Here is a 19,294-nt window from a genome sequence, read left to right as displayed (position 1 = left end):
AGCAACAGGGCCACTAACCAAATTTGAAGCGTTGGGATGAGGAAGCGAGACCGGCAGGATCGATCCTGGCCCAAATCGGATAAAAAAATTGGCAAAGTCGCAATTTGTGGGGATCGCGGTTAGGTAGTGTAGAGAGCACCGGCCAGGGTGCCTCAATGGGAAATGGTAGAGATAGGGTAGATAACAACGCAGCCGGGGGCTGGGCAGGGGAACGACAATGCCTGGGTGGTTCTGATATAGGGGGCGTTGGAGTTACGGGGCGGGATGAGAATTGGGGATACAAGCCCAACAACGCCTTCGCTCTCCCGCACTCTGTCCAGACCGGCCAAAGTGAACACCGAGAAACAAGCCCGGGGTTCTCAACGAGAGATGAAGAAAATTGGCAAGGTGTGGGTGTCTTGGGGAAGATGCGCCAAGGATGACGGGGTTCAAGGGACAGATGAGAAACGAGAAACAGGGGGCAACGGCAGCATTTTAGATGAAATGACCAATGGCAGGAATACTGGAGCCCCGAGTAGCACGACTATTGCCCAAGGAGGAATGGCCGTCCGAAGCTAGCAACTGAAGGGCAAACCTCTGGATGTTTTCTGACAGGCTGCCGCCTCTCACGATGCTCTTTTCTCCGACAGGGGGTAAGGGGCGGTGAGTATGCGGGTCCAATCGGCTTTCAACATCCAATCCCTGCCCTTGAGAGCTGTCCCGAAATGTGGTTCCCAGTCCCGCCTGCATCCTTCTCGCTGCATGTCCCCTCCCCCCGGTCATTCCGACCGTTGGCCTTCCACTGCATCCTTCCAGACTGCCTCGCTTGAAACAGCAGGTCAACGATGTAGACTTTTGGGGTGGACTGGATTTACGTTCGCTCCAGCACTTTGCGGATGACAGGCGGGTGCTTTCCCCGCTCAGTCAATTGGGATGACATTTGCAGCAGCGTGTACTGGCAGGTGGGACTTGCGCGAAGTCATGCTCGGAGAAAACCTGCGACTGGTGGAACCCGGCATGAGCGAAAAGTGACAAAGCACGAGCTATCCACATAGCGCAAGCCCCACTTTACAGCGGTGTGTCGCCTCCAGCACCGCCGGCTAACCGTGCAACTGACTCTTCCACGCAACAAGACTAGCACCGGGGATCCCTCGACTGTGAGAGACCGCCGTTGTACGAGTAATTTCAAGTGATCCCGAGCACTGACTCTCCATGTGGAATGAGGCCCTCGCAAATCTGTGGCGACAGGGAACTCGATCGCTAGATCAGTCCGCCATTCATGCCCACCAGTTTTGGACGGGTGGGGGAAACTGTGGAGTGGAGGCAAGCGCATGTATCTTCCACCACTGGGTGTCGGCATCTGCTCCCATCGACATGTGCCCGCCGTTTGGTGGCCGTGCCATGTTTGCTCAGTGATCTGCCACATTGATCGGAGGGCCTGTGCCGGACTGGTGCCATTGGGCAAGCACGCCGCGGTGAGCAGCCGATGAACGAAGCGTGAGCTCTGGATGCAATCGTTTCGATAGACCAATATGGGTCGGATGATGTGTTCTGCAGCAGTGCCGCCAACTTTGGCTAGCATCTCGTTGTGTGGGTAATTGCATATCCAGCATGCCCTTGCCGGTGGTGCAGCCCATTTCCTCCAGAGCGGAAGTGCTGCGCGCCCTGGCGTAGCCCCCCTGTCGCATATTACCGGAGCCCTGGCTGCTGGTGAAACAGAGCGGCCCCCTGTAATTCCCAGCAATTACCCCCCCAGCCAAGCTTGCGGGCAGGCGTGCGCCGTTTCTGGAACGATTGCGAACCCCAGCAGCAGGGTCAAGGGCAAGGGAATAACGGACAACAAGGGAGTTATGGTTTCTTTTGAGATCTTGTCATACGCGCTTGTCGAGATCAACTCGATCCAGGCAAGCGGTACGGACGAGCACACAGAACCGCGTGTGTTCGCCAGACAGCTGCGAAGGCCCAAGCGGTACTACCGCAAGGACGAGTCGCTTGGCACGACATGACAGCGAATATTTTGACGCGGCAGTGCCGAATATGGGGTGGGCTCATTGCATTGATAGAGGCAGTTCCAGGACGAAAAAGTGCCACTTACCGAGTCATGTCCGGGCTCTTCTTTGAATTGGCGAGGAGCCTGGCGATGTTGAGCCATCGTCAATCCCATTGAGAACTGCCTCGACCGGCTTGTCGTTCGTTTTCCTGTGCTTGCCTGGAGGTGTCAGCCAGGTAGATCCAGGCGCGTGAAGGGGAGCTAGACGTGTCTTGGGCTGTCGGCTGATGATAGCGATCCGGGAACCGTGGAACTTTTGTTGATCGCCCCCAAGGTCTTCCTCGCAAGTGTGGCCAGAAAACCAGGTTTCCACTACAATCCGTGCGCTCCCGACGCGACCTGTTCGCCTATCCCGGTGCTAAGACGCGCTCCGGGCTCCCGCATTGGATATAGGTAGGCGCGAGAAGCGACTCACAGATGGGATCTCTTGAGACCTCTAATGGTAGTATAGACGGCGAAAAGCTGTCGAGAATGGGTCGCGGAGACAACCACGTTTCCTTTGGCGATTCTCTCGCTTCGGTGTCGGTGGTGGCCAAATGCGAGAGGAAATCAGGTTGGGGAGTGTATCTGGAAGAATTGCAATCGTCGAATTGTCAGCTTCTCAGCCTCTGCAATATACTGTGAAAATTGGAAAAATCGTGATGAGAGAAAAGGATGCATCAATAAGGCAGCATGTTGAAATTTCATGCTCCTTTTTTTCATGCAATACCAGAAAGCACGACTAAGCGCGGAACATTGCCGAGATTGACACGGGATCGCGCTGGTTGTGATACGGTACGCTAGTCCAATTCCGAGCGCGTGCGAATGTGTGGGATTGCCAGCTGATTTGCCCACGAAATGGATAGTGACATAGACAGTGTGATTCGGTTGTACGCACCTTTTTTCTTTTGCGCCCTCTTACTCGCCGTGCTCGCCTACCTAACTGTGAAGATGGCTCAAAATAGAGGTGGTTACAAACGTGTTTGAAGTCGCACCCAGAGATTAGACACGACTTCGTGGATGGTGGCAGGTAAAAAGTGCCAAAGACGCGATGATGGGATGCCGGGTCAAAAGTTAAGCAGCATTTAGTTCGGACAGCGAAACCAGGCGGCCGGGTCCTTTGGCAAGGTATGCGCGGTACCAAACCGTGACAGGGAGGAAGGAACGTTGGACGGACAGTCTAATGTTGACTACCGTATGCTCCAATCAATCATTAAGAAGTGCAAAGACTCCTACAGAGGTCTTCAGGCAGGTTAGCAGAAAGTTTCTTGAAGCATGCTACATTGGCAGCTCGCAGCTCACAGGACGATAACACTGGAAGTGGTTGTTCGAGTATGGACTGGTCGAGAACTCGACCGAGCCTGATCATCATCCAACAGGATAGCGCGTTGTCAAGAGACACAATCCTCTTCTCGATGTTGAGACGCCCCTGGCTCACCTCGACTTCGAGAATCTCGGGGCGAATGGGGCTTGCTAGGATTCCGAGCAGGCACAAGGATTAGGACGGGATGGGAGCACGCGAGGCGGTTGGGTTACACGACAGTCTAAAATCAGCACACATGGCGCGAGGGGGCCCTTGTTCGTAATTACTGCATTCTTCGCTTCTCGTGTAATGTTCAGAGTATATGAAGGTAATATACAATACATCCTCCCCACATCATCAACTTCTCAAACTCAATCGAGGAACTGGCAGGCTTCGCACATTGTCGTTCTTTCACATCCTCGCTCTCTCGGTTCAAGCGGTGAATCGTGTCGAAAGGAGGTGTGATACGGGATGGAGCACACATATGTATCGTAAATTCCAGGATGAGGGCTCCAGCAGAGCGAGCAATATCAAAAAGCGAGCTACATAACACCGTAAGGCAAAGCCGTGAAAGGGAAAGGTTGGACAGATACGTAGGAACCTAGAACAGAGAGTAGCGCGTTGTAGTTTCTACTAGTTGGCCATTTAAAGAAGACGTCTAGGTTGCTTCGTCCTGGTGTGTTCTTTCCTGTAAACTACAGAGTACCTATCGTTGCTTTTCTCGTGGGGGTTGCAGCAGGATCTGTGTATGGAATCTTCAGGTGAGGACACAGCCGCTTCATGTTGAAAACGCGAAATGGCATGGTACATACATGCTTACTACTATCTTATGTATGTTGGTGTACTATGTGTTATGTGTGTTGAGTGTAGTAAATGTACTCCATATCGAAGGGGGTGGTGGAACTTTTGGGCCGGGGTGCACCAGCATGTTGGGATCGAGGTCACAAAGTGGCAAGCGACGCTGATGGTTTGTTCGGTAATACAAAGTGCAACACCAACCTAAAATTTAGATCTCAACATCGAAGAGTCACTTTTTCCTACAAGTAGGGATTGGAAGAAAACGCTGTTCAGAGCTTACTAGATGCCCTCTTTTCTTTCGTTGACGTATTAGTCTCTATTTGTATGAATTCTGTACAACGAACGAACCAGCCTTGAACTGTATGGTAACTAATAGAGTTGTGTACATACATTACATACATTATATACATTACACACCATCTGTATTGTATTACGGTGGTATACAGGACAATACGTTAGTGCAGATGCATGTAATGAATCATCCGATAACACCTAAGACGAGGAGGCAACTGGCCTTGGCCGCCTGCCTCGGGCCTGCATATAGAAACCCGCGGAGGAATGGCGATACTGTCAGCGAATCACGGGGAGCAAAAGATCGGCTTAACGTTAACGCCTTGTGCAGGAAATGCACGGTTGGGCGGCATGGTGATGAAGTGGCTTGTGACGGAACCAGGTTTATTGGATGCGGGCCCTACGGACAGAGAGTGAGGGTGGGGGGAAGACGACGGCAGCACAGCACTGCTGAGCCGCTGCCACCAGGTTCATTTACGTGTACGAAGTAACGTCGGACTCTCTTCAAGTTACCGATAGTTAGGAACTAACCACACCCGCCACAGTAGAGATCCAAGTAAGGCAAATCAAGAAAGTCGGAACAGCCTTTGATACCTATTAATAGTGTCTAGGAGTGATTCTCACTAGGGATATATCCCGGACCCTAAGTACCTTCAACAACGAACATTATCCGGCACAACAATTCTACAAGTCAAGGCCCCCCCCAGGCTCTGTAAGTTGTGTAGGTTTCTAAGGTACTAGGTCACGAGATTTCTTTACCTACCTTATGTAATTGAGTCGAGGCAAGCACATCACGATCAGGCAGAAGGGGGTTTAGTAAATCGTGTACCATTTTTTGCATTGCAGCAACCATTGATAAATTGGGTACCTTGAAACGTACTCACTTTAGGTATCAGACTACATTTGTATTACTGGAAGCATTGATTCTGAATCGACAATGGTCTTCGTTTTTCCCCGTACATAGCAAAAGGGAACCAACCCGTTTCCTTCGGTTACATCAGCGTTTTACGTGGACAAGACCCTCCGACAAAACAGCTATTCTGTCAAACGAAGTTTCGTTCGATAGGAGACTCTAGACACGGTATTCTGCAACTCAAACACCAACCTGGAAGATCTTAGAGTTATTGAGACATGGAATACATGAATTGAGACAGTTGCGGATGTATGTATATACAGTATATAGTGTATAATACATCATGCATCAGGTACAGGTAGTTACCGGCTTTCTATCTTAGGCTAGGAAAGGTTCCAAGAGCGCTTGATGGGGGCATCAGGTAACTTTGCAACTTTCGACAGTTTTTTCCATCAACTCGCGGCCGCCCGTTTATTTAACGTTAGCATCAAATGCCAGCAATCTTCCGGTGAAGAGTCTTGTTCTAACAGCCCGCACCCTGTATTATTAAGTTGACGGCTATGCGAGAAGTTGTCCACGGCCTGAGATTACATACACATACATACGGCCTGTATGAGATACCAAGCATACACGCTAAATTTCATGTATCTTTTATCGGCTTCCCACCCCTCGGAGAATTTGCCGAACTCACCACCTCAATAGCCCCTGGTGAGGCTTTCTCGTCATCGCGGCTGGAACCTGGAAGCCGTCAAAAGAAACCAAGGCAGAGGTACCCGGACCTGATACATGACAGATGTTCCTTGAGAAACTGACGCGTTACCTAATCGACTACGAAGTACACTACCTTGGTGATTCCCGGAAATTGATTTAACGAGCCGCAGGCACAAACGGCAGTGGTTTCAACCCCGGATACCTACGTTACACCAGCGGCTGATGCAGGAATCGCGGCATCTACCTTACTTACAAGTATAGTGCAGTTGCAGACACTCATTCAGCTCGCCAGTGTTATTAGCGTAATGACTTACCACCATGTGGGGAGGACTGTAGATAGGAAGGTACCGTATCAAGTTCCATAGCCAATCCACCTATCATCCGACCTCTGCCGGAGGACTTCCGCCGTACATACACTAAACTCTCGACAGTGGCTCAATGATACTTCGCGTCCGCCCTTTGCTACACAAGGCATCTCTTTGCATTTGTCAATCGGAAGTCGGCCAGCTTCAGGCGCTAATGTGGATTCCAGTCCTGCAGAATGTACGGAGTAATATAAAGGACAATCCAGATACTGGCATAATATACACCCCTTGTTACTTACCTCACCTAGCTTTGTATTTCATATGTAAGATACATAAGACAAGGGGGCGATGTGAAGACGTTTCCCCTGTTCCTGTCACGCCGGGTCGAATATCGATCCGCGATCTCTTTTAGGGTCATGGGCTGCCAAAAGCCAAAACCCCTGAATCATCCTGGCACATTATCCCAATTCACGTTAGTTATGACGGCTTACGTAGACTGCAATACACGACGAGGTACTGTACCTAAAGGCCGCTATGGCTGGCTCTAGGTAAGTAAGTAGGTATATACATAGTCCATGACCTTACTAATTTCGCGGATACTAAGAAGGTGTTGGGTTGCAGCAAACTTCTCAAGTAACTCTGTCTATTGGCCATCATCCGGTCTCGGTTTACGGTACCTTCGTACCATCTGCAGCCAACGGGAGTTATAAAGGCGAACACCTGACGCGAACGTTAGGCACTGCATCCTTTTCCGCAAGATGTGGGAGGTTGTGTTGCTCCCACCTTCCCCTGCGAGTGCCACCCATGCAAATACACTAGTATACCTCCGTACTCCATACATGCCTTGTCACTGCATTGATCCTTCCCACCGGAGGCGATCCCCGGTATGCACACACTGATGGACCCAATAGCGAATTAGTAGCATATGTAATGTAAGAACAATCATGTAGTGTACAGTACACTACAGTACACTACAAACGCACTAACGTCTTCAGCTATCGTGAAATGAGATTTTGGCGTGGTCGATCGAGACGTTTCGTGTCGATCTTGCGCATTGCAATGGGGGAAATCGTGCGCCAAAGCTGGAGCAGGAGTTCCTGTTGCGGCGTGTACCCCGAATTTTCACATCAGAAACCCTGCACCAAAAACTGCGTTATGATAATTAGGAGCGCGCATTCGACTCATTCCAAATTGCACAGCACAAGCGTCAGTGTGTCCGATCCACAGTTCCCTTAATACATATTGAGGTACGAAGTACTCACTTCGTTGACCTCGCTATCAATTTGCGGGATTTAGCGTACACGAAGTAATAAAAGCGACGTGTTAGTCCCGGGTAAATCATCAATATGAAGAACTGTATTGTTGACTGCAATTTTGTAGGTAATAATTCGCGGACGTCTCATGATCATCACACATCAACCCCTGCCAAGGACGGTGTTCGCAGAGGGACGCCAGTCGCAGTGCTCCGTCCACAGTAAGGGAGAGGCCCAAAGCCGTTCATTCATCAGTTGGCGCAGATGTCGCAAGTGGTATGCGTCCTGCATGTGGCAGCAGCAGCCTCATGGATTCCCCAGGCTTTTGGTGAGGTAGGTATCCAGCCTTATGGATAGACCAGGGCCATCAAGAAGCCTGGTCGTTGACGACGAGGGGAAGAAGAGTGTGTGAGATTGTGCGTTGCACAACACGAGTCCCCTGCGGTTTACAGTACCGGTAATGACGTTGTGTAACTACAGCGCAACCAGGAATGAACCCTCATCCCGGCCACCCCCAGCGCTCCTGCAACCTGGCTGAACTGGGGTTGTAGGAAAGCCGGGGGTGCCTGATGTGACGATACTTTGGACGCGCTTACCAACCCTCGGAGACGCGATGAGCTGAAGGTCACCCGTGGCCGCCAAGACGTCGCGTGCGACGTCGTTGATGGACGACAACATCGGATCACCCTTTGGAGCTTGAAACCGTCCAAACTCAAAGAGAATCGCGACACAGCTTACCTTGGGTGTTTGAAACAAAGGACATCAACAATTTACAAGATCAACTCGGACCTGAAGTCAGCTCAAAATCATCACAAGTTTCTTTCGCAAAGCCTCAGTATACTGTACTAGTATCAACCAAAGAACGCGTCTGGCTTAGAACCACCAGACAGTGTCACGAGCCCTTGACCGATGCGGCCGACTCTATCGTTATCTGAAGGGTCCGTCGAGGGATGCTCAACACCCGACTGAGCTACTAGTACACACGGATCTCGGCTCAATGCTCGCTCCATCAATCTGCACTACACCTGACTAGAACAAGAGCTGTTCGCCGGCATTCCAAGCGGGAACAGAGGCAAGACACGTCCAAATGTCCACGATCCCGTTTGTACTGTTCCTACCTCGGTGCTGGAACCCGATTACCACAAGTCAACAAAGCCGACATTCAGACTCGTCACTTCCTCTTGAACCAAGATCACCTTCGATGTTGTCTCTGAAACAAACCCCTTGTGGGACGGTAGAGGAAAGTTTTAAAACACATCATATGACGTTTCAGACATTAAACACACCGCTGCTCCCTCTCTCCTTTTCCTGCCAGTATTCTTCCATCATCAGCATCCGTACCTCTTAGAGAAGACGTTGCCAGTTTTGTGTTTTGTTCCGGTAACATTTGGTGAAAGGGATGGTCATGATGACTTCACTTGTCTACTCAGTTCTTGCTCGGCAACGTCGATTATCAAAGCTCTCACCACTTATCACTGTCGCCAATGAAGCCTGTGTAGTGTAGGCAAAATGAGAAGCGCTCGGTGTGACGTGTATATGATATGTAGCTGAATGCCCCGTTTCAGCCGTTTGGATCTCCTGGCCCATCGTCCGGCAGTTGTCATCACCACTCATACTTATCACGACTACACTTCCAGCTCATCTGTGCGTCCTGGATCTGAGGAAAACTGGGGGTACTGTTCAGTAGGAGACAGCCATGGAGATACCATGAATTCAACGTACCTGGGGTATACAGTACGCCCAGCAGTCTCAATGACAAGACAAAAACAAATCTCAATTACACCTTCATCCGCTGCAATGTCATCTGATGCTGAATTACCGGTACTGTAGTACGGTATAATACTTCGTCAAAACCTTCCGCTTGCTCTCCCACGCACGATCCTCCCCTGGCATGCCTGGGCACCAACATTGAACGTTTTGCTGTGCCGCCCGGCTGAGTTCCGGAGAGGCCGACGGGGAATATATAATACAGTAACTAAGTCATGGACGTATCTCTCGATATTCTCGCTTCGTATTGATAAACCAGTAAAGTGCCAGGCTTCCATCTATGTATCCCTTTACTGTGCAATTGGACACTTTTTTTGGCGCCCCATAGATACTTGGTGGGACTTTTCAGGCTCCGTGTGTCACCGCGTTCCCTCCAATTTTCAGCTGTGCGCCATTAAAGATCTTACTGACGAAGTAGTAAGCTGTATAGATTTACGTCTTGGCAGACGGAAAAGCTCCCAATTGGCCAGTTACGCGTTTTGCCACCGAAGTGTCCAATTGCACAGTTAAAGGGATTGTGGTATCAGTACCTCAAAACGTGTCAGTTGAGCTGGGAGAAGAAGCGCAAAGGCCGCCCTGCCTGTTTGTTGAGATCCTATCATGCCAAAAAAAAATCTATTCCCGTAGTACGAAAAAGCTATATCCGTAGTACAATTCGTACCTTTAAGCACGCCCACTCTCCCCACCTCTTCGCAGAACAGAAAAGCAAGCTACAGGACAATGTCAAACAGGTGAAAGACAGCCCCGAGATAGTTTTCTTATAATATCTGTAGCGTAAGGACTTGTATTATATCTTGTAGTTGGGGTGATATTAAAGATGTAGGTGCTTATATAAGCTATACTTACTCTCCCCACTATCCCACTCGCGGTTCAACCGGCCAGCCTCACTTAACAAAGGGAGCAACATCGTTGGGATAGCTTTAAAGATAACTCCAGGCCATTTAGGGGGTATTGTAAGTGTCTATCTATTGATGAGAGTGAACTTGGCATTGCTGTTGAATTTGCAGCCTCAATGACTGAGCTTCAAGTGTATGTACTGTACAAACTGTACTACGGATATAGCGTTTTGATACTACGGGAATAGATTTTGTGTATCATGCAACGTTTGTTTGCGTGGTTGGCCAGCCAGGGTTCACGCAGGCTGGTCGGGGAAGCTCTCGCTTCACCGGGTTCGTCCATGGGGGTCGCAAGAGGCTTGTTTTTGTACACTCGTCGTATGTACATGTACATACCCTCCTCCCTCCTGGGCTCACCTCGGGAGTTGACCGCGAGAAAGCAGGGGTCGGTGACTATGCTGGCGAGGCTGGCACTGCCCGGCTTCCTTTTTGGAGCTAACGTTAATTATGTCGTCTGTGCTCACCAATGTCGATTGTCGAGGAGTTGATTGCTCAGACACGATGCTTTATAATAATTAACAGCGAGATCCGAACGCTACTATTATTAATCTGGAACCCCGATGAGTCGTCCATCACACTAGACTTTGCCAAATCCAGACAGGGACGCGTTCAGCTCTAGAAGTTGAGCATTTGCTCTCAACAGAGCTCGTCCTACGGAGTAGACTCGGAAGCTCCGTATACTGGTTTATTTGACGAGAAATTGGTTCCAGACAACCTCATCCTTCTCAAGGCATCCCCAGGGGAGTCTGAAGGTTCCAAGTCCAATCCCGAGTCACCCAGGGGATGTGCTGTTGGAAGAGAGGGGTATCAAGAGGCAACCAAGGCAGAGTCCAATGCAATAAGCACACGCCTAGCAGTTAATGAGCCAATCGCTCAAGGCTTAGGATCCATGAGACCGAAGTAGAAGGTCTTCAGTTACGTAGAAGAGAGATGAAAATGGCATCAATAGAATGGGAAGCCTTCAACGGTCTGCTCAAGACTCTGATGTTGACGATAATACCTGACGGATACCTCAACCATCTACCCATCTATAAGAGAAGAATTTGGGGACCGGGTACTCGCCTGCCTTCGTGCCGAGCTGTCTGGCTGCTTAGAAATTTTAACTAGTTACCGCCTCAGCTTTTCTAGAAGAATAATGGTGATACTGGCCAGTCACCATGGATGGAAGTTGGGTCATATGGCTGTCGTCGTTCTCTAATTCCCAGCTAACAGCCTAGCAGTCACACCAACGGCCTTTCCGGACCACGGATATATGATCTGCTCACGTCCCGAACTCCTTTCAAGACATCAGCTACTCAAAACCCGTCTATAGGAGAATACAGGTACAGTACACAGGACAATAAGGACGATGCTGGCCAGCTAGAGACACAATCACTCAAACCAGAACCGGTCAAATGCAAATTGCTTTTCATTGTGTAATGCTTCCCGTATAGTGTATTCCACCCCAAAGGCCATTATCAGCAGTACTCCTGTGAACCCCGGCAGTCCAGATATCCAAAAATGAAGCAACCATTCGCTCCATGCCATTGAATCTCCAACTCGTAACACCAGTGATCTCGCTCGCTTGCCTTTGCACGCACACGCCATATATGTAATCTAAACCAGCAGACATCCCTCGCACAAAACAGACCCAAGATCAAACGCTTGAACGTTCAACACACCTCTCTCATCATGACCGAATCCTCACCCCATCACGATAGGTGTCTCTTCAGTCACGGTAGGACCTGTGGTGGCCGGTATGGCCATGATACTCAGCCGGCCGCGAAGACCTCGACTCGTGGACGACATCACCATCATCATAGTAGTCACGGTCGTCATCCGAATCATGCCGATGGCGGCGGCTGTGTCTGTCCTTGTCCTTCTCCCGATCCTTGGTGTCGTCCCTATCCCGCCGGTGGTGACGATCACGATGGCCCCTCTTCTTCTCATCCTCGTCACCGCCGCCGCGGTCGTCATCATCCTTCTCCTTCTCCTTCTCCTTCTCCTTCTCCGCCTCACGCATCTCGCGCTCATACTCTTTCCTTCGGCGCTCTGTAACAAAATTTGTGTAGTTTAGCGTCTGGCCCTCTCCATATGGCCCTTGATCTAGGACCACAACTCGGATGGTACGGAGTGGGGGGACCTACCTCTCAATTGTTGGGTCGCGGTAGCATAAGCCTGAATTTCCTCCTTGCTCAGCACTCTCAGTACAATGACAAAGTCATCGCGCACCTCGAAGCGTTCTTTCCCGATGGTGAGTGCCTCAGGGTTGACCATCTTGCGGCTGATCTTGGTCCATCTAGCTCCAGGGGGCACATTCGCCTTGGTCTTGTCGTCCTTGTGGGGTGCAACACCCTCGCGGACAGGGTTTGGCTCTTCAGGGAACTGTGGCTTTGGCGGCTTCAGGATACCTTTGAGCGGCTTCTTCTCGGCCGGTTCGTTCGGGGGAGGCACAACCCGGACCTGCCTTTCGTCACGCGACGGCGGGCTTGGGTCACGGTCCTCCTTAACGACTAGGGCCGAAGAATTCGCATTGTCATCATCCTTCCCGCCAGGAGAGGATCTGCGATCTGGAGACGGCTCCTTGGGCGAGGCTACGTCGTTTTTGGGAGTCTTCTCTTTTCCTTCGGTAGCAGCCAGCTGCGCCTTCAGCGCGGCTAGCCCGGCAGTGTCATTGGGGTCAAAGGTGGAAGCCCGCTGTCGACGGCGAATCTTGGTCTTCCCTTCGTCTCCAGATGAGGAGTGGTCCCGGGGCGGGGGGGCTACATGATCCTCTCTCTTCTTACCGCTGGGGCCAGGCTCAGGCTCTGTCCCTTTTCGCGGCTTTTCGCTTGGGTGTTCAACAATCTCATAGTCTTCGTCACCGAGCATCGGCTCCTTCCGGGCAGCTCTGAGTCGGGACTCGCTTTCATCACGCTTGTGGTGACTGCTTTCTTCATCCTCACGCCTTCTCGACGGAGAGGCGTCTTCCTTGTCCTTGTCCGGGCGCTTCAAGGCGGACTTGAGGCCAACAGTAGCTGCAGCGATGCCAAGTCCAGCACTAACTTTATCGCGGACTTTATCTGTTTTGCTATCGCGTTCATCATCGGAAAGGGGCTTGGTATTTCTCTTGGGAGGCGCCTCGTCATCGTGATCGTGATCGCGGTGGCGCCTGTGATCCCGATCATCATATTCATGTCTGACAATTTGCAGGTCTTCATCAGACAACCTTCGTAATTCACGATCGGCGTAGGCTTTTCGATCATCCCAGTAATCATGACGATCACTTCGATAATGCCTGTCGTGGGGCAGGCGATGTTCCTCAGGGTCCATTGAGTTCACGCGGATGCCAAAGCCGCGGATGCCGACGCTATCGTCCTGAAAGTAACCGTAGTCGCGATCACGATAGTCCCGGGGAGGCAAATCGTCATCTCGGTAGTAATCGTCGTGGTGACCAGTCCGTCCCCCGTTGTCTTGAATCAGGGAAAGCGGCCGTGCGTGGGAGGCGGCCCGGTGATCGACCGTAGGGCTGCCAGGGCCTGATCGCCTGGCATCCGGTGCCAGAGGTACCGATGGAGGAAGGGGAATTGGAATGCCAGCACCGTCGTAGATTCCACCGGCGGCGGCTCTATTTACCTTGTCCAGGCCCCACGTTGTCGGGGGCGGGCCCCGGGGTCGCCGTTCTCTCTGCTCATAATACGGCCGGGTTAGGTCCGTTGAAATGCTGACAGTCGGACGATAGTATCGATCATAGCGGTCAAGACTCTCCCGACGGTTCCTCCGCGGCCGGTCGTGGTCGAGGTCATATCTGGCCAAGTCACTTGGTTTTGTGTACTCATACCCGTCGTCTTCAAAATCCAGCGTGTTGCCGCGGTGAGGGTACAATGGCCCTGGGCGTCGGTATGGATCGCCGCCCCGGGTAGTTCTCTCCCTCAGACGCCGGTATTCTTCGTCTTCCATATTCGAGTTCGAAGGGCCCTGGCCGGCGGCTCGGCTCCTCGAGACAGAGGATGCCGGGAGGGTGTAGTATTCATCACTTGACCGGTAGGGGTCACGCGACGGGCTTCCCGACCTGGGACCCGAGGAAGTATGCTTGGTGGTGATTATGATGGGCCGCTTGGACGGCGGTTCAACGACTCGGTGCTGGCGAGTGCCGTCGTTGACGCTGGTGCTCCTCGACAGCGGCTCTTTGCGCACGGTGTACGTAGTTGCGCTGACAGGTACGGCACTGGTGCGGTACTCGTCGGCTGGTCGGGAGACTAGGTCCTCGTGGTGGGATGCTGACATGGCATGAATGTCTCCGGCGTAGAGAGGATCATAACCGCTAGCCGTGACGGGCATAGAAGCCCGCGCGGGATTGTAAAGAGGCGGCGACCGCCTCCCAGTCGTGCCTGAGTACAGGTACCGAGCGGGGTCGGCCATTGCTAGGTGCGGCAGGATCCCACCTGTCCGAATGGCTTTCTCAAAGGTCAGCGTGACGATGGCGGCTGAATGCGATTTTCCTGGCGAAGACAGATACCTAAATGTCGGCTCACCGCTCGACGATTCGGTGCTGTGGTTGACACTGGGAAAAGGCGGTGGCCAGTTCACGAGGAGAGCGGTGTCCCTGAATTTTGTTCAGCTCTTTCTCGGAAAGGTGGTCTGCGGTTGAGTGAGCGTCTTTTGCAGGCTGTGTATGCTTGGGTGTGTAGGTATGTCGGGGGCGCAGCGCACAGGAGTGGGCGAGGTGGGGTTCAATGATGATGATGGCGGGGCAGGAAGACCGTAAGCTTTTGTCTGTCCCCTTTGATGCAAGGTATGCGCCGGGGGCTTCGATTTCCACAGGTTTGCTCAAGCAACTTTTCCAAGAGCAAGCCAACCAAGGACGATTCCAACGGCGATTGGATCGGCGAGAGAAGACGAGAGGACGGTGAAGGAAGATAACGGCCAGTTGGCCCTCAGCTCAGTGCCGCTGGGTCGCAGAGACGGCCACGAGTCCAACGAGTCCCCGGAGGGAAGCGGGCAAGTCGGCGGGGTAATTAATTTTGAGTCACTGGAGCGTCAGGACCCATTCACAGCATCGGAATGCGAGCCAGTTTATGGACAGACACTTTGCAGTCTGGCAATATTTATCATTTCGAGGAACATTTGAGAAGATTCAGACATCTTTAAAGTGGGGATGAGGCGTGCCCGTCAGCCCAAGCTCGTTCGTCCGATCGTCGCGAATGTCCACTCTGTGGATCACCCACCTGTGGTGTTGGTGATGAAAAGTAGCGAATTCCTAATTCCGTATTTGCACGCCAGGAATACCGGTAGGTAGCCTCAGGTATCAGAGCTTTGTCTTTCCAGGTCGCCCGGCGCTTATCCTTGTGCGTACGTTCCACTTGAGGTAACTTAGGTAACTGAGGTGGAGCTAGGTACCTGAAGGTTCAATGCTGCCGTTCCCCTGCGCTGTGTAAGTCAACACCACTTCAGCGACTCTGCCCTACACAATACTCTTTGTGTACCAGGACTTTGTTTATCGGGCCGGGCCTTCGGAGAGAGGTAAGCTCTTTGTGTGCCCATCCCATGGCCACAGCAGACCGTGAAGTGGTGCATGACGTCTGGATCCGCTAAAACGGTACAGTACACAACTGAAACCAGTGATAAAAGAATGCCCAGGCTCAAGCCAGGTTGCGACCTGGAACTCTCGATGGGGGTCTCGTGGCGGGGATTACTTAGGTACCTTAGGTACTCGAGCAAGACCCCTCCTCGCATCACGTCACCCAGAGACTTGATAAAACGCAACGCTGCCAAAGATGTCAACAATGTTCACCAGTGCCTTACGAGGTTCCCGTCTAGTGTACAGATCATCATTCATCATCTTCCCACCGTCAACAGAGTGGCATACCTAGAGTCAGTGTACGTGAACACTGGAATTACTGTATGTGCATGAAAATCCGCATGAAGACCATTAGGTGTTCAGAATGACGGCAAAAGCGGTTCCTCCAGGGTTGTCGTTGCTGATGGGCAAACACGAAGCCACGCCTTGTCTAAATTGGTCACGCCTTGCTTCACTGCCTCGCGAACCACCTATGCCCGTCACACAAACGTGGATTTCCAACCATGTCTCCCATGTTCAATCAAGACGAGTGGCGAGTCAAACAATGTATTGTATGCCCTTGAAGGATTGATCAGCCAAGTTGTCGCTTCTTTTCGTTTCCGAGATCATGTCATCCACACCAAGGCTAAAAATTCCGCTGGGTGACTAAGGGTCTGGTGACCGATTTCCCAATCTTGCTGAAGCTCATCTTACAAGGATCCCTTTGACTGTTGTTTTGATTCCAACGTTACCCAGATCTGTCCTCTCGATAGCCGGCCGAGCCGGCCAAGCGAGTATCGTAGGGTAGCACGGAGCGGCATATCTTGGGCTTGGGCACCGACGGGCAGAAACCCAACCTCCAAGATGGTTCTCAGCCTCGGTCGCCGTCCCCACATGAAGGCCGGACGTTACCACCGATTGGTTCGGAGCCTGGATGAGAAGAATGAAGTACAATGAAAAGCGCTCGCTTCATCCCTATCCTCACGTGGAACTCTGCAGTAGTGGTCGCTCTCCTCGCTTTTCCAAATGCAAGGAGACTTGGCGAGGAAATTGGTGTGGGCGGGATCGACACGGATGTGATCTCCACTCTTCACAGGGAGCACACACCAGCAACACACCTACATTCCTTAGCTTGACCTTGCAGTTGCAATTTCCAAAGCCTTGCCCGCTGAATAAAATATGCATGCTGCCAATAGGTAAGTTATGCCGGAGCCAGCAGGTGGATTAGGCTAGTTGCTCGCCGCTGAGGCCTTCACAAAACGGCTTTACGGCCCAGGCCGTTCCGGCCGGACCTCGTCCCGACTCCACCGCTGCCGTATTTGTGCCACTGTGCCCACTCCCGCTTGATCAACGAACGCCACTCGGACTCAAGCCGACCTCACTAGCAAGGAGGAGCAAGCCGGCTGGATCACCTTGCAAGAGTAGAGCCAAAAATAGCAACTTGTTAATATCTACAACTTCCATTGGAGAACAATCCAAAGCTGGGAAGGAGATCAAGCTCCCAACCGCGCCTCTCTGGCCGGATATCCAGGCTGAGCATGATTTTGCCTTCAGGGGATGATGGCAATAGAACCCGGTCTTATTAGAAACATCTACATGTTGGATCACAGAGCATGGCAAGGGATGGCATGACCTAGAAGGTGACTTACCGAGTAATTATTTCCAAAGACTACCAGCCGTGAAAGTCAAACACAAACTTGGACTCTATGGTATGTATCCTACACGTCACACAAATATCCTCAACATGGGTCGAGAAGCAGGGATAAGCGTATAGTGTACCGAAGAATCATCCATCCATTACAGATCATCCATCATATACAGTGTCTACCGACATGAAATCCCGTACGTACCCAAGCATCCTACGCCGGGTCGTGACCCCTACCCAGCCGAGTTTTGACCAATCTTGCAATGATAAACAGAAAATGCCTAGATACACCCGATTGCAGACCAGATACATGCAGGGTTGATGCTCGAGCAGCACGAAGCATCCGTTTAGAGGCGGGAGCCATGGACAACCTTCATATCAACGGCCATCTCGCGGCCATGGTCAGTGACGACCAGGACGCGAACACTGCCGCGGCCAGTCTCAAAAGCCTTCTTCAGACGGTTCCACAGATTGCTCTGGTCAATGACAGGCAGGTTCTGCTTGACATCGCCCGTCTCAGTCATGGCGACGATAGTGCCATCCTGCATGTCCAGGACGCGGTACTGCTTGAAGACCGGGCCGAGCATGGTCTGAACGACCACGCTGGGCGCCGGGTTCGAGACGAACGACGACTCCTCATGAAGCTGCTTGGTGAAGAGGTCGACGCCGAGATACCGGTGCTGGCCAGTGGCAGCCGAGGTCGAGATGCGGATGACCTGGCACGGGCGGCCCTGGAGGATGAGGATGTCGCCCAGCCGGATGTGGTGGCAGGGAATGGTCACCGTGTTGGGCGCGTACGAGGCATCCGCTGGCGCGGCCGGCTCGCGGGGGCGACGGGTCTCACGGACCTCGGTAACCTCAACGCGCTCATGGCCTTCAGGATGCACGATACGGTCAGCCAACTTGTGCAATCCCTGACGGAAAGAGTGATAGTGGCCTGAGTTTGGCGTGAGCACACTTGTGTGTCGGGGGCTACTTCAGGCGCCCGGGACTGGAAGGGAATCATGCTTACCGTCCTCGTCGTAGTAACCCATCTTGGATTTTTGGCTTGGAGCGGTGGAACGGGGATACTCTACGGTCTCTTCGGTGATCTTCACGTCCTTGTGGTAGACGGAGCGAGGAGCAGGTGGGTCGACAGTAGAACCCGTGACGTGAACCTCCTTCCTGTACGAAGGGACAAACTTCTGGCCGTCGACGGTGACGTCGTCCACGACAGTGCTAGCCTTGTAGGTGGGACGGTAGGAAGGGGGATCGACGGTGGTGCCAGTTACGTGGACCTCCTTGCGATAGTTAGGCTGGACCCGGGAGCGGTACTCGCTCTCAGCAACGTCAATGGCGGAGCCGTAGGGGCGGTGTTGAGCGTCAATCTCAATGCGAGATTCGGTGTAGGTAGATTGAGGTCTGGCGGAAAAGCGAGAAACGCGTTAGTAAGAGAGAGAACAGCCTTTCTTATGGCGGCAGCAAGCTCTACCCTAGACCGCCTTGGCGGAGCCTTGAGCTCCCCCCGGTCTGCAGGGGTGAAGGCGGATCCAAGCTAGGGGAACGCAAGCGAAAAAAAGAAACAGAGCGCAAAAGGCGGAGAAGGGGGATACATAGCCGAGCAAAAACAAACAAAGCTTACCTGCGATGCTCTTCACGGTAGGTGAACTCTGCGTGGGTGCCGGGACGGCGGTGATGTTCCTCTTCACGAGTGATGCGGACCTCTTCTTCTCTGAAGCGACCCTCTCCACGTGGAGGAAGATGTGCTTGGGCTTGGAAAGAAGAGTGTTGACCTTCCCGTCCGGCGTGCTGGGGGAGCTTGATCTCTAACTCTTCGTGTCGGTGGGTTTGGGTTGCGATTTCAGACTCCCTGTATGATGACGGGAAGACGCTGAAAGGGACCGGGACGCGGGCTTCAAAGTCCAGGTTGGCGACCTTTTACGGCGCAGAGAGGCAGTCTTCTCCTC

General features: G+C 52.2%; 4 protein-coding genes across 4 annotated transcripts; 1 reads left to right on the top strand and 3 right to left on the bottom strand.

Annotated features, from left to right (window-relative positions):
• Positions 1-758: 758 nt before the first annotated feature.
• On the bottom strand, positions 759-1,756 carry N656DRAFT_1140 (uncharacterized protein). Its single transcript, XM_064808520.1, has one exon. It carries the CDS (start codon positions 1,559-1,561, stop codon positions 959-961), a length of 603 nt encoding a protein of 200 aa, XP_064674505.1. The 5' UTR covers positions 1,562-1,756; the 3' UTR covers positions 759-958.
• N656DRAFT_840687 (uncharacterized protein) lies at positions 1,736-2,562 on the top strand. The gene is made up of 2 exons (XM_064818958.1): positions 1,736-2,422; positions 2,481-2,562. The coding sequence occupies exon 1, from the start codon at positions 1,982-1,984 to the stop codon at positions 2,144-2,146; it is 165 nt and encodes a 54-aa protein (XP_064674504.1). The 5' UTR covers positions 1,736-1,981; the 3' UTR covers positions 2,147-2,422; positions 2,481-2,562.
• Positions 2,563-12,246: 9,684 nt separating this feature from the next.
• N656DRAFT_405 (uncharacterized protein) lies at positions 12,247-14,722 on the bottom strand. Its single transcript, XM_064809549.1, has one exon. It carries the CDS (start codon positions 14,563-14,565, stop codon positions 12,271-12,273), a length of 2,295 nt encoding a protein of 764 aa, XP_064674503.1. The 5' UTR covers positions 14,566-14,722; the 3' UTR covers positions 12,247-12,270.
• Positions 14,723-17,695: 2,973 nt separating this feature from the next.
• On the bottom strand, positions 17,696-19,265 carry N656DRAFT_698898 (uncharacterized protein; the record flags this gene model as incomplete). Its single annotated transcript, XM_064810745.1, has 4 exons — positions 17,696-18,285; positions 18,361-18,505; positions 18,563-18,749; positions 18,970-19,265. Coding segments are annotated over 4 exons (1,218 nt in total), but the record flags the coding sequence as incomplete, so codon positions are not given.
• Between the last annotated feature and the right edge of the window lie 29 nt (positions 19,266-19,294).

This window comes from Canariomyces notabilis (genome assembly GCF_033297395.1).
Source record: "Canariomyces notabilis strain CBS 508.74 unplaced genomic scaffold N656scaffold_1, whole genome shotgun sequence".
NCBI classification, from domain to species: domain Eukaryota; kingdom Fungi; phylum Ascomycota; class Sordariomycetes; order Sordariales; family Chaetomiaceae; genus Canariomyces; species Canariomyces notabilis.
The sequence above is the reverse complement of the archived record's forward strand: the minus strand, read 5'-3'. Positions and strand labels throughout refer to the sequence as shown.